The sequence below is a fragment of the Lagopus leucura genome, unplaced genomic scaffold, assembly GCF_019238085.1.
Source record: "Lagopus leucura isolate 7727_CA_CO unplaced genomic scaffold, USGS_WTPT01 Super-Scaffold_760, whole genome shotgun sequence".
Lineage (NCBI taxonomy): Eukaryota > Metazoa > Chordata > Aves > Galliformes > Phasianidae > Lagopus > Lagopus leucura.
In genome coordinates this window covers 6,926,586-6,939,006 of record NW_024962257.1, presented here as the reverse complement: position 1 = coordinate 6,939,006, position 12,421 = coordinate 6,926,586, and the positions used below count along the sequence as shown (strand labels likewise).

Here is a 12,421-nt window from a genome sequence, read left to right as displayed (position 1 = left end):
CGCTGTCCTGCTCCTACCTCTGCTACAGCCTCCTCTGCTGTTGCGGCGGCTCCGCCGCGCCCCGCGCCCGCTGCGCGCCCGCCCGCAGCGCCGCCGCCGCCAAGAAACTTCTGCAGAAGTCGCGGGCGTGCGGGCGGCCTCCCGCAGAGCCTCCGGGCAGCACCGCGCCCGCCCGTCGCCCTCGGGAGCCCCCGGCCCCGCCCGCCGGCAGCGCCCCGGGCCCGGCCCGTCCGGGCAGCAAGCGGCTGCCGCAGGCCATCGTGGTGGGCGTCAAGAAGGGCGGCACCCGCGCCGTGCTGGAGTTCATCCGCGTGCACCCCGACGTGCGCGCCCTGGGCACCGAGCCCCACTTCTTCGACCGCAACTACGACCGCGGGCTGGAGTGGTACAGGTGAGCGCTGCTACGGGAACGGGAACGGCCCCGGGAGCGACGTCGCTCCGCGCTGCCCCGCGCCTCTCCCACCCCGCGCTGCCCGCCCGGCTCGGGCTCCCCGCATCTCTCTGGGCCGTGCCGGCGGTGCGGGCGACGGGCGGGGGGAATCACGGCTCTGCGCGGAGCGGTTGCGGAGCCTTTCAACTCCCGCGCATCCCCGGGGCGAGGCTGAGCGCAGGCGGCTTAGCAAGGTCCCGGCGCGGCGGCCACAGCCCGTGCCCAGCCGGTCCCTCCGCTGCGGCCCGGGAGGTGCCAACGTCTCCGCCTCATCAGGGGATGCACGCACCGCTGAGAAGCGGTCCCCGAACCACGACCGCCCCGGTACTGCTGAGCTGCGCGGCGTCCCTCAAAGCCCCTCTGCCGACAGCTTTTATCTCAGGGTCTGTGAGAGGGCAGAACGTCCTCCTGCGCCCCGTGTGCCTCGAGTCAGATAAGCGAGCGTGTGCCCGCGATCCCTCATAATTCGCAGAGAACAGCGAGTGCATCTCCAGGAGGAGATGGTGAGATTTTAATTTAAGTAAAGGCTTCTGTGGACTGTTTGGTGATGCTCAGAGAAGACCCACAGTCTTGGCTGCATGCTGGCTGGATCCTGCTCAGCGTGCTGCGGTGAGCACTGCGGGAGCCCTGGGCAGCTCTCAGGCAGGGCTGGGTGCTCGTGGGGCATCGGCCTCGGGAAGCGGAGGAGGCTTGGTCAGACCCAATGCCTGTGAGCGTGCAACAGGGGAGGATGCCCGGCACAGGTGGGCGGGGAGCAATGCAGCTGGCTGTGGGGCTGTGCACCCAGCTCTGCTCTCTTCCCCTTTTCCTGAGCAGGGTGATGCTCATCGGCTCCTGAAGGCATTGGGAGGCAGTGTGATGTGATGCTCCCTCTTGGCCCTTCTGGGATCCCTGTGTTTGTCTCTGTGCAGGCCAGACATGAGTCATGCCTGTGGCGTCAGGATGCTGCTTGCTGACTGCGAGTGGGTCAAAGCCACTCTGTGCATCACTGGGGTGCTGGGCTGGTCCTCCAGCATCCCTGCCCAGGGTGCCAGCCCTAACACTGCAGCAGGAGGGCTGTCAGGGGGTGCGGGCAGCCAGAATCATAAAGAGCTGTATAACCAGAGGTGTGCTGCTCTGTGTGCAGTGGTTCTGCTGGCAGGTGACTGGTGAGCTAACATGGGTGCAGGTGGAGAGCTCTGAAGCTTTTTTACTGTCCTAAAGGAACTTCAGATTGTCTGAAAGCCATGAAGGATGATTCTGCAATACAGGCAGACAGTGACAAGAGCTGCAGCAGTTTGGCCGAAGGGCCCTGGTGTAGCAGGGTGGGTGAGGAGCAGGGTCATGCTGAGCCGCAAGCCCAGTAGGAACTCTGTGTGCCTTGCATCTGGCTGTGAAGTGGCACTGTCCTGGGCCTTGCAGGCCCCCTGGGTTCCAATGGGGCAGGGGAGCTCAGGGCTGAGAGCCTCGCTGGCAGCGGAGGACTGAAACTCATGGTGGTGATGAGAGCATGGCTGGGTGCTGCGGAGCCTGGAGTTGTGTCTAGATCAATGGAGAGATCACATCAGGACAGCGGAGTCTCCGAATTACTTCAGATAAAACAATTAAATGACACTTCCCGGGTTTTATTACTTTTTTTTTTTTTTAATCTTACAAATGTGCCAAAACTTAAGCGCGGCGGCTGCTAATGTACAAAGTGTGGAATTGATTTTACTCCTTGCAAGTGGAGCAATTAAATGTGGAGCAGGTCTAATGCTCAGCGCGATGAGCTGCTGTCGCCCTGCCAGGAGAGCGGGGAGCAGGGGAAAGGCAGCGCTGGCACCCAGCGAGGGGTTGATGGCAGCACAGCCAGCAGCTGTCATCCATGGGAGAGAGGGGACACACTGGGACTGCTGGAGACGTGGGCTGTGTGGAAGGGCGAGTGCTGTCCTCGGTGAGCAGCCAGTGCTCAACCCCTCTGCTCCCCGTGCTGCCCAGGCGCTGCCTCCTTAGCGGCCAACCAAACCCACCCTTGCCGTTCCCAGTACCCATCGACCATTCTCATCCTCCTCATTAGCAAGAGAAACACTACAGGAAAGGTATTTTTAGCAAGATCGGTTTTAAGACAACCGAAACCAACCGGCCAGCTACTGGGGAGGATCGATTCATCACCAATTCTGGGCTCAATGCACAATATGGAGCTTTTCCTGCTGCAGCAGTGTGCCAATAACCTTCAATATTTTCCAGAACACAGAGAAAGCGGAGTCATTTAATTTGCAGTTAACTTTGAACGGCAGCTTGGGGTGCAGCTTTCCAGGATTCCTGTGTGACCCCATGGGATGCTCCAGCACTTGTCTTTGTAGTGGTTTGTGGCAGCTGGGACTCCCAGGCACTGCCCAGCTATGGGCCATGCACCTTCCCTGGGGAGGGAGCAGAACCCCAGGTGAGAGGGAAATGCTCACGTTCCTCTGCACCTGCAGGAGGGAGCTGCAAACCCTGGCTCCTGCACTCCGCCTCACTAATTGCTCTCTGCTAATGGCCACGTTGGCTCTCACACAAATGGGAGCCCATTAGGTTTCGCCCAACGACACATACTGTTTTGTGGGCTTGACTGACAGTGCATTTTGCTAAAGTTAATTAGCAAGAAGAGAGGAAGGCAGCAAGCTTCAAGGATGCTTTGAAGTTTCCTTGACTTCAGACAGGGCCGTGGCTCAGAGGATGGGTGCATGGCCTCGCAGGGGCTGCAGCGCCCCAGACCAAAGCATGGGACTGCTGGCAAGGCACTGACCCCAATAGTGACCACAGTGCATGGGAACTTCCCCTCCAGGGTGCTGGGAAGGCACGGGAAGGTACCTCCTTGCAGAGCATTGAGTCTTCAGTGTTAATGATGTGTGTTCCCGTTCTGTCTTCCATGACCTTGTTTGTAAGCCCTGCAATTTGTTCTAACCTTCATTTCTTGGCGTGAGATTATGCTCGGATCCCGGCACGGCTGTGGGCTCCAAGTCTGAGATGCGAAGGATGCTGTTGGCACCTATCAGGGGCTGCACATAGCCTGCAGTGCCCATGGGAGCTGCTGTGCTGCAATGCCCCCAGCCCCCGGGAGCTGTGTGTGGCTGTATGAGGGATCCGCATGAGCTGCAGCTTCCCCAGCCCAACAGCTCTCAGCTCAGCTCTGGGATTTGGGGCAGGGACGTTCAGGAAGAGGGGAGCTGCACGGTGCCTCTGTGCGTGACGGTCAGCAGCAGTGTGCCTTTTGGAAAAGATTGTGTTGACTTAAAGGACACCGCAAATCTCTGGAGCGTTTGAATGATTAAAAATGAATCAGCAACAAAGTTAATTACTGTGTTCACACTGCTTTTATGCATTGAAATGTCCCTCATTATCTGTCTGTGAGCACTGGTGTAAGTTCTTTGAACATAAACATTTATTAAAGGGAGCTGCTCTGTCATTAACACCCCGCGCTGCCTGGGGCTGGGCTGGGCTTTTTCTGGGTCTCCTCTCAGCACAGCACTTTCCCAGTGGGGACAGATTCCCTGAACCATACAGCTTTAGGGGATGGTGCTGAGCCCACCCTGCGGGACTGAGCAGCGACAAAGCCCTACTGCCAGAGATCCCACAGTGCTGCCATCCGCATTCCCCACCTGGGGCCGGGGCTGTGGCTGCTCCCAGCGCCATGTCCCTGCATGAGCAGCAGCTGTTCTGGTGTCAGCTGCTGTAGGCTGTGTCCTGAAAGTCTGCTGCAATGTCACTCTGCTGGTGAGAGCTTCTTTTATCTTCCTCACACCTCAGTTTCTCACATGCTTGACCCAGTTTTGCTAAAATCTTCGTGGAGCTGTGCTAGAGCTTTCATCTACTGACACTGTTTGCAGTCCCGCCATGCCTAGTATGGCACAGCGTGGGGTGGCACAGCACTGCATGGCTTGGCATGGCACAGCACGGTATGGTGTGACAGGGCACAGCACAGCACTTGCATCCTCCCAGCCATGGTCACCTCGCTCTGTGTCCAAGTAGCATATCACAGCTACAGGTGCAGAGCCTGCACGCAGGAACACACTCAGCCCTCCCACCAGAGCCAGCACGGGGGATTTTTTTTGGCCAAATTAAACAGTTTGGTTTCGTGCCGACGAGTGGCTGAAGTCCAGGATTGTGCACACATCAGTCTGTGGCCTCCGAGGAGAGCTCTGGCTGCACCCGCCAAATCCTCTGCACACAGCGAGTGGCGGCTGCAAATATTTGCCTGGAGCTGGCAGTGCTTCGTGCAGCACTGTGCGGGCTGAAGGCAGAGCCATAACGGGATTACTGAGCACATGCTCCCCCCGTGCATGTTGATCCGCAATATCTCAATCATCTGATGAATTTTTGTACAAATTTATCCCTGGGAGAGTGTTTCACGCATGTTCAACATCAAAGCAACGTAGCCAGCAAGGGAGCGTATGTTTCTTTAATGTGGGAGTGTTGTAGGGACTGCAGGGTGCCCAAAGGCAGATTATGAGAGAATTAATAATTCAGGTCTGGGAAAGGTGCTGGAGAGAAGTTAACTCCTTCCAGGCAGGTGTTGATTCACAGGTTGGGAGAGAGCATTAATGCTTGTCTGCAGTGTACTAAAGGGCTTTAAGAATTTAGTAACTACAATAAAAATAATCTCTAATTCAAGAGGAATTAATGCTGTATCTCCAGCCAGATTAGTGCAGTGAGCAGGGGATTTGCTGGAGCTGGGGATGCCTAGCAGGTTTGATGCACATCCCTGGGTTGCACCCTGGGCAACCAGAGTGGCAGTGGGGCACCTTTGGCAGTGCAGCCCTGTGCTCTGCTGGGGAGGCTCTGCCTTCTTCCCCATGTGTCTGCAGCTGTGCAGGGCCCTGCTGTGTCCTGGGGAAGGGGCTGTCAGCTGTCCCACACTGTCAGCCAAGCAGAATGTGTGTGCAAGGAGCACTGTGCCAGGGAGGGCTGAGAAGTGCCGGGGTGACTGAAGGGCACTGGTGAGTGGATGTTGGCATCCCACAGCCAAGAGCATGGAGAGCTGCAATACCCCTGGTGATGAGATACTCCTGGTGATCACTCCCAGCCTTTTTGGCAAGCACAATTAAAAGCAAATGAAGGAGAAAGCTGAAGGAATGCATTGGGAGTGGCAAAGGAGCTGCATCACTAGACAGTGCCTCCTGGAAGGAGACCCTCCGACTGCTCCCACAGCCCCAGGACCTGTCCCTGCTCCTACAGCTGATCACCAGGGCAGGTGAGGGGAATGGCTGCTCTACAGCCCACACTGCTTCAGTGAGACCATTGTGGAGCTCACCCTGCCATGTCCGCAGACACGTCCATGCCCCGCTGCTCACTCAGCAACAGCTTTAACCTCCTGCATTTCTGCTGCGTCGCAGATTCTCTTCACCAGGACAAAGCACATCGTGCACACGCTGCCAGAGAGACAGTTCCAGTCTGGTTGCTGCAGCCCCAGGGTGCTGTGAGCAGTTATGATGGTGGCATCATCCTGGTCCCCAGGTTTGGCCATGCAAGGGGAACCCCTGAGCACCCAGCAGCAGCCCTGGAGCCAGCAGCATTCATATCTCACCTATGCACATCCTGCACCTGAGAGTGCTGCAGTGAGCCTGGCCCTTCCATGTCACCAGGATGTCACTGCACTGGCACTGGCTCTGGCAGGGGTACAGCACTGCAACCTGCTGCATCTTTGGCTAAGGAGCACCCAGGAAGGAGCCCACTGCACCCACAGCACCGTGCAGGTGCTAAAAGCCTTCAAACCCGAACGTGCCAGCCCTGGGCTTAAAACTATGTGACATGCTATTTGTATGCAAATAACTTTCAGAATGCAAAAGTCCAAAAATATCATTTTAAAGTCAACTGTAATTAAGTTTGCAATGCATTTCCCAGCTCCTGCAGCTCTGGGGATCCCGCCGTTAACACAAAGATGAATGTGTGGATGACATTTCTCCCCCTCGCACGGTTTTGCTGGTGATTTATTTATCTATTCGGGCTGGGTTTTGTTGTCTCAGCAGTCTCTGTTGTTCAGGAGCAGCGAACACTGGGAGTCCATTTAAAAAGAAAACAACTCCTGTCTCATTTCCGTAATTTATTATGCGGAGATTTTGTGTTTTTCATAATTGATTAGAACCTGTAATTTCATTTTTTAAATACGTGGACCTATTAGCTCACGTAATGAAAGTCTAACAAGCCTGAAGATGAGCCATTAATGAAACAGCAGTTTTATGATTCTCCAACAATATATTGTAACGGCAGTTCGCTTATAAAGCTGTCCTGCACTGATTTACACCAAAACTTGTTTGTGATATGGAGATAGCAGCAGTGGTGCCTGGCACTAAATTAGCACTTCCTGACAGTCATTAAACAATGGGAATCATAATCTGGATTTATGGGGTTTGGAGCAGAGCAGTCAGAAAGGCCAATTAAGCCACGGCTGTGCTCGGGTACCTATGTAAAACATTTCTATTAATTTATGCTAGCGAATTAGTTCTCTTTCAAACAAAAGAACTGATCAAGAGCAGGTGAGGGCTGCAAGGCCAGCAGCACCGTGCCCAGATGAGTCCCCTCTCGGCTGGGTCTGCTGTTGGGTTTCTGTCTGCAGCTCACAACCAGTGCCAGGGGCTGAGGACATTGCACTGGGGACCCATCAGTGGGTGCTGGGCTGAAGGTTCCCCCCAGAAGGTCTCTGCTTGCAGCCAGCAGGCGGGTGCATCTTTCCATGCATGCTGCAGTATGCCAGGAAGAGGCATGGCCATGCAGAGTTATCCCATGAATAAAGCAGTGCCTGTGCTCTCCAGCGGAACGGCTGCAGGCAGTGCTCTGATGTTTGCTTTCTGTGACTGCTGCTGTCCTGAGGCTTTGCTGGGCGAGCCCACACATCAATAGAGCCAATTCTATTAAGATGACTGCTGCACCAGCTCCTCCTGCGCCTCACTGCCCTGGTTCCCTTGCACTCCTGTGCAGCCACATGACATTGCCTATTCGATTGCAGGAGCCCCAGGGACTCACGACCCCCACACCGAGCAGCTGCAGCAGGTCCCTGGTTGCAGCATGCAGGGTTTGTTGCCAGCAAAGCTTTCCTGGATGCACATCTCAGAGCTCATGGTAAAGCTCTCCCCAGGCAGCATCTGTGCCTTACAGCTCACAACTGAATTGTAATCAGCGAGCCACTAACTTCCACTGCACAGTGGAAGAAGTAACAGATGCTTTTGAGCAATAAACATAATTGAAACATGAAGTGCCTGTGAGCACAGTGAGGCCCTTGGGGTGCACTCCCCAGTGCATGCTCAGAGCACTGGGCAGTGCTGCAGCCATCTGTGTCCAGCACCGTTGTATCCTTGTTCCTTCCAAAGCCCTGAAGGTGGAGGAGAAGCTATTCTGCTCGCAGCACAACCAAAAGGATGCCATCAGAACAGGTGTTGTCCCAGACCCCTCAGTCAGACTTTGGGTCCCCCTCTCCTTGATCCCAGTGGTGCTGCTGTTGGCAGTGCTGCCATATGCCCAGTGCTGTCACAGTGGCAGTGACCCGCAGGGGGCTTGTGCCAGCTCCTGGCACAATGCAGGCACCCTGCTCTCCTGCTGCAATGGATCTAATGGTTGACTCTGGTAGTACAAGGCCAATTTATAAATCTTTCCGTCCCATTAGATTTTATTTGATTTGGATGTTCACGCATCAAAGCAAATGATTTAATTAGCACTAAGCGGGGCTGCCTGCCCCAGCCCTGCGGCTCTGCCTTCACCCAGAGATGGGCACTAGGGCTATGTGGGGCTGCTGGGGGTCAGGCGTAGGTGGGGACAGCTGTGATCCCATGGAGTGGGGCTGCACTTGGGGCTGGCACTTGGCTCGCACTAGTGGTGACCAGCAGAATCATAGAGCAATGATGGCAGGGGCAATTGCAACAGTTCCAGAAGGAGCAGCTGTAATTTCTTTTGGGAATGGCAACCAGTGTAGCAATATGTGATGAATGGACTGGAGGCTCCACAGAGATTTTCTCATGGTTAATGCCATGGCAGAGGTCAGGGCAGATGGCTGCAGGGTGAACTCACACATTGCCCTGAAGCTGGTGAATTCAGCACCAGTGGAGATGGAGCTGCCACAGCTACTGCATAGCACCTCTCCAGGGCAGTGCCTTCACCTCTGTCCTTCATGGCTCTGGGCCCTTGGGGCTGAGCATCCCAGGTAGGTGCAGCCCCTGCAGGAGCTGGGACTGGACATGGCTGGGGCAGCCCCTGCAGTACTACAGGAGGGAGCTGTGCCCTCCTATCCTCCGGTCCTGCTGGGAAAGGACACCCTGCCAGCCTGGTTCTGCTCCTCACCACCTCATTCTCTGCTTGCAGGAGCCTGATGCCACGCACACTCGACAGCCAGATCACGGTGGAGAAGACCCCCAGCTACTTTGTCACCAAGGAGGCCCCACGGCGGATCTTCAACATGTCACGGGACACCAAGCTGATCGTGGTGGTGCGCAACCCCGTCACCCGCGCCATCTCGGACTACACGCAGACACTCTCCAAGAAGCCTGACATCCCCACCTTCGAGGGGCTGTCCTTCCGCAACCGCAGCCTGGGGCTGGTGGACACCTCCTGGAACGCCATCCGTATCGGGATGTACGCCGTGCACCTGCAGAGCTGGCTGCAGTACTTCCCCCTCTCTCAGATCCACTTTGTCAGTGGGGAGAAGCTGATCACCGACCCAGCTGGGGAGATGGGCAAGGTGCAGGACTTCCTGGGCATCCGGCGCGTCATCACCGACAAGCACTTCTACTTCAACAAGACAAAAGGCTTTCCTTGCCTGAAAAAAACAGAGAGCAACAGCTCACCGCGCTGCCTGGGCAAATCCAAGGGGAGGACTCACGTGCAGATAGACCCCGAGGTGATAGAGCAGCTTCGGGACTTTTACAGACCTTACAACATCAAGTTCTATGAAACAGTCGGGCAGGACTTCAGGTGGGAATGAGCAGCTGGGAGCAGAGCTGCAGTGACATGAGCTGCAGTCTTCCATGGGGCAATGGGGGGACAGGGCCAGGACCTGCACAGCCCCATTCTTCCTGCAGTCGCAGCATGGCAGGAGGGGGCCAGGCTGCTGCGGGGTGAGCAGGGACAGGACCACAGTGCCCACAGGTGTCACAGGTGCTGCCATCCCAATGCACAGCTGTGGAGTCCTGTGTGTCAGTGCTGTGGTGATGGCCCCACTTCTAGGGTATGTCCCTCCTCAGCACCCCAAAGGGACCCGGGGCACGTAGAACAGAGGATGTGCCCAGGGCAGGCAGGGCTCTGCTGCCCACTGCCTTCTGTCCCTGCAGAGCAGTGTGGCTATCAAGAGGGTGAGATGTATCTGCTTGAAACAAAACGTCTTTGAAACGTGTTGTACCAATATTTTGTCCTGTGAATAAAGCACAGACTCCTGCTGTTACGGGTACTTTAGTGGCACTAGTGTCCTTGTTCAGCATGTGATCCCTTGTGTAAATAAAAGAGGCTATCACCGGTCCTTACGCATGGGCTTTTCTTAGGGCAACCTCCTCTGTGTTTGGGGCAGCCCCGTGGCATCCTCCTCCCAGCTGTGGCGCTGGGCTGCCGGTGCTGCAGACAGAGACCCAGGGACAGCACAAGAGGGAGGGAGGAGGCCCTGCAGAGCTTGGCATGGGGCTCAGCTGCTCCAGTCATGACACCAGGAATGACACTGACATGGCCGGGCACAACGGGGCAGATCTGTGCTGTGGTTGTGCACTCACACGGTCCTGTCCCATCCTGCAGTACTCCATCTCAGCAGGCTATTAGCAGTCACAGTAACAAGCACCACTGGTCGTGCATATCAACAGCAGCTCTTGCTGGAGAGATGTTATCTGCCTTTCTGAGTGTTGGACTGTTTGAATCATCTATTGATTTTCTCAGTAAATCTCAGGCGTTTCTGTCAAAGGTTGCAATTTACCACTAGCGTCTAAATCCCAGCTAGAGCCCGAGCTGCAGCCTGCCCTGCCTGCAGGCAGCCCTGTGCCCATGGAACCATACATAGCATCATGGAAACATTAAGGTTGGAAAAGGCCTCTGGGATCACCAAGCCCAACCCCAGCCCCTCCCACCATGCCCCCCAGCTGTGTACCTCAGTGCACATCTCCACGGTTCTTGAACACCTCCAGAGATGGTGACTCCACCACCTCCCTGGGCAGCGTGTGCCACTGCTGGACTGCTCTTCCTGAGCCTTCCTAGGGCTGATTCCTGTGCAAAGAACTCTGATCTTGGAGGTAATTCATGGCCGTCTTACAGCACCCTCCCTACATCCCTCCCACCATTGCCCAGCAGCAGCTGCAGGAGCCGGGGAGCACCCAGCAGTGTGGCCCCAGGGACAGCTGTGGGCAGGCGGTGGCCAAGGGGGGATTATCAGGAAGATGGGATATCTTCTCATATGATTTTTTCCTTTAAAGGAAAAAAGAAAAAAAGCATTCACAGCAAGACTCACAAATCCCAGGCTTGCAGTGAAAAAGCCATTTCCAATCCACTCCAAGGAAGCAGAAGGTACTGGGCTAGGTTGATCCCCCCAGCAGTACCGTATTAGTGGGAAATTAGAGCTGGAGGCTGGGGAAACCACAGCAATATCAGACAATTACTCTACATTTGTTCTTACAAATGTAGGGAGCAGAAATGGGCTTGCATCAGGTATTAAATTTCCAAGAGGTAGGCAAATGAGGGCTCAGGAAGGGCTGTGCTGACCATGCTAATCATGTTGGAAGCTCCTAAAACAAGGCTTAAAAGGCATTCAAGCAGGCAACCTGTGCACGGCAATGCCAGTGCTGTGCAGAGGAGCTGCAGGAGGAAGCTGGGTGCCACAGCAGGTGCCATCATGGAGCTGTGTCCCCCCAAGCTCCCAAATGCCACTGGGTCCTGAGCACACAGCACAGAGCCCTCTGGTGCACAGCACGATTTCAAGCAGCCCGGATTAGAGGAACTAATCCCCTCCCAGTGGCTAAATCAGCCCAAAGCCCTGGCTTAGTGAGTGCTGGGAGCGCTGTAAGCACGTGCAGAGTCAGGGAGGAGGAGATGCATGGGGGTCGGGGCTCCCATCCATCCCATGCAGCAGCAGGCAGCAGGGTTGGAGCCCTGCAGGGCTGGTCACAGTATGGGGTGGTGCTGGGCCCACATCCATACAGGAGGGGCAGTCAGTGCCAATGGCACCCAAGAGAGGGATGTGCAGGGAGGCCCGAGGTAATTGGCTTTGTCAGATGTATTTCCTGTGCTGTACAGCTGTGGTCCTGAGCAGCATCCATGTGATTAAACAGTCATAATAGGTGGTAGGAAAAAGCTTTAGGAGTGAACTTGATAAGCCAGCATGTAAATCGTAACAGTCACTGTATAATTTTTATGGGTATGCCTTTCCTGTCCCCTATGCTTTGGTTAAGGGCAGCAGAATGCTGTGCTGCAGAGTGCATCACGGCTTGATGGAAATGTCCACAGACAGGATGGCACAGCAACCTTTGGGTGACTCGGTTAACATGCGTGCCAAGTTCAGAGCACTGCGTCCAGCTGCACGCGAGGAGGGATCAGGCTGCAGCCATGGAGTCAGCACTCACGTTCAGTGCACAGTGAGACTGCACGGCCCCTGTAGTACAGCTCAGGACGGGTTCTCCTGGGGCAGGAGGGCGCCTGCTCCCTCTGTGCTGCTGCAGGACCATGGCCGTGTACCCTTGTAAGGCTGCAGGGCTCAGGACACTGCCACAGCCCCCCCAGTGCTGCAGCCCTGCAGCCATTGCGTGCTCTGTGTTGTGATCGGATCACTCAGGCTTGAAGTCCCTTGAGTGGCTGTTTAATATTTATCAGCTCATAAATACTTAAACGTAATGAATGTGGCTTAAGTGGTCCCCGGTACTGTTTATGCTGAAGAGCTCTTGAGCCACGCTGGGTCGGAAGAAAACTGTCCTCTCATGGCAAGACCCCAGCAAAGGCAGGAAGGTGGCTGTGAGCGTGCAGCTGCAGGCACAGAGCTGCAGGCACTCGGCTGCTCTGCTCTCCTGGTGTGGTGCTGCTCAGTGGCACCAGAGGTTGGGA

At 55.7% G+C, this 12,421-nt stretch overlaps 1 protein-coding gene across 1 annotated transcript; it reads left to right on the top strand.

Annotated features, from left to right (window-relative positions):
* Window positions 1–8: 8 nt before the first annotated feature.
* HS3ST2 (heparan sulfate-glucosamine 3-sulfotransferase 2) lies at window positions 9–9,873 on the top strand (the record flags this gene model as incomplete). The annotated part of the gene is made up of 2 exons (XM_042864488.1): window positions 9–391; window positions 8,720–9,873. Coding segments are annotated over 2 exons (1,002 nt in total), but the record flags the coding sequence as incomplete, so codon positions are not given.
* Between the last annotated feature and the right edge of the window lie 2,548 nt (window positions 9,874–12,421).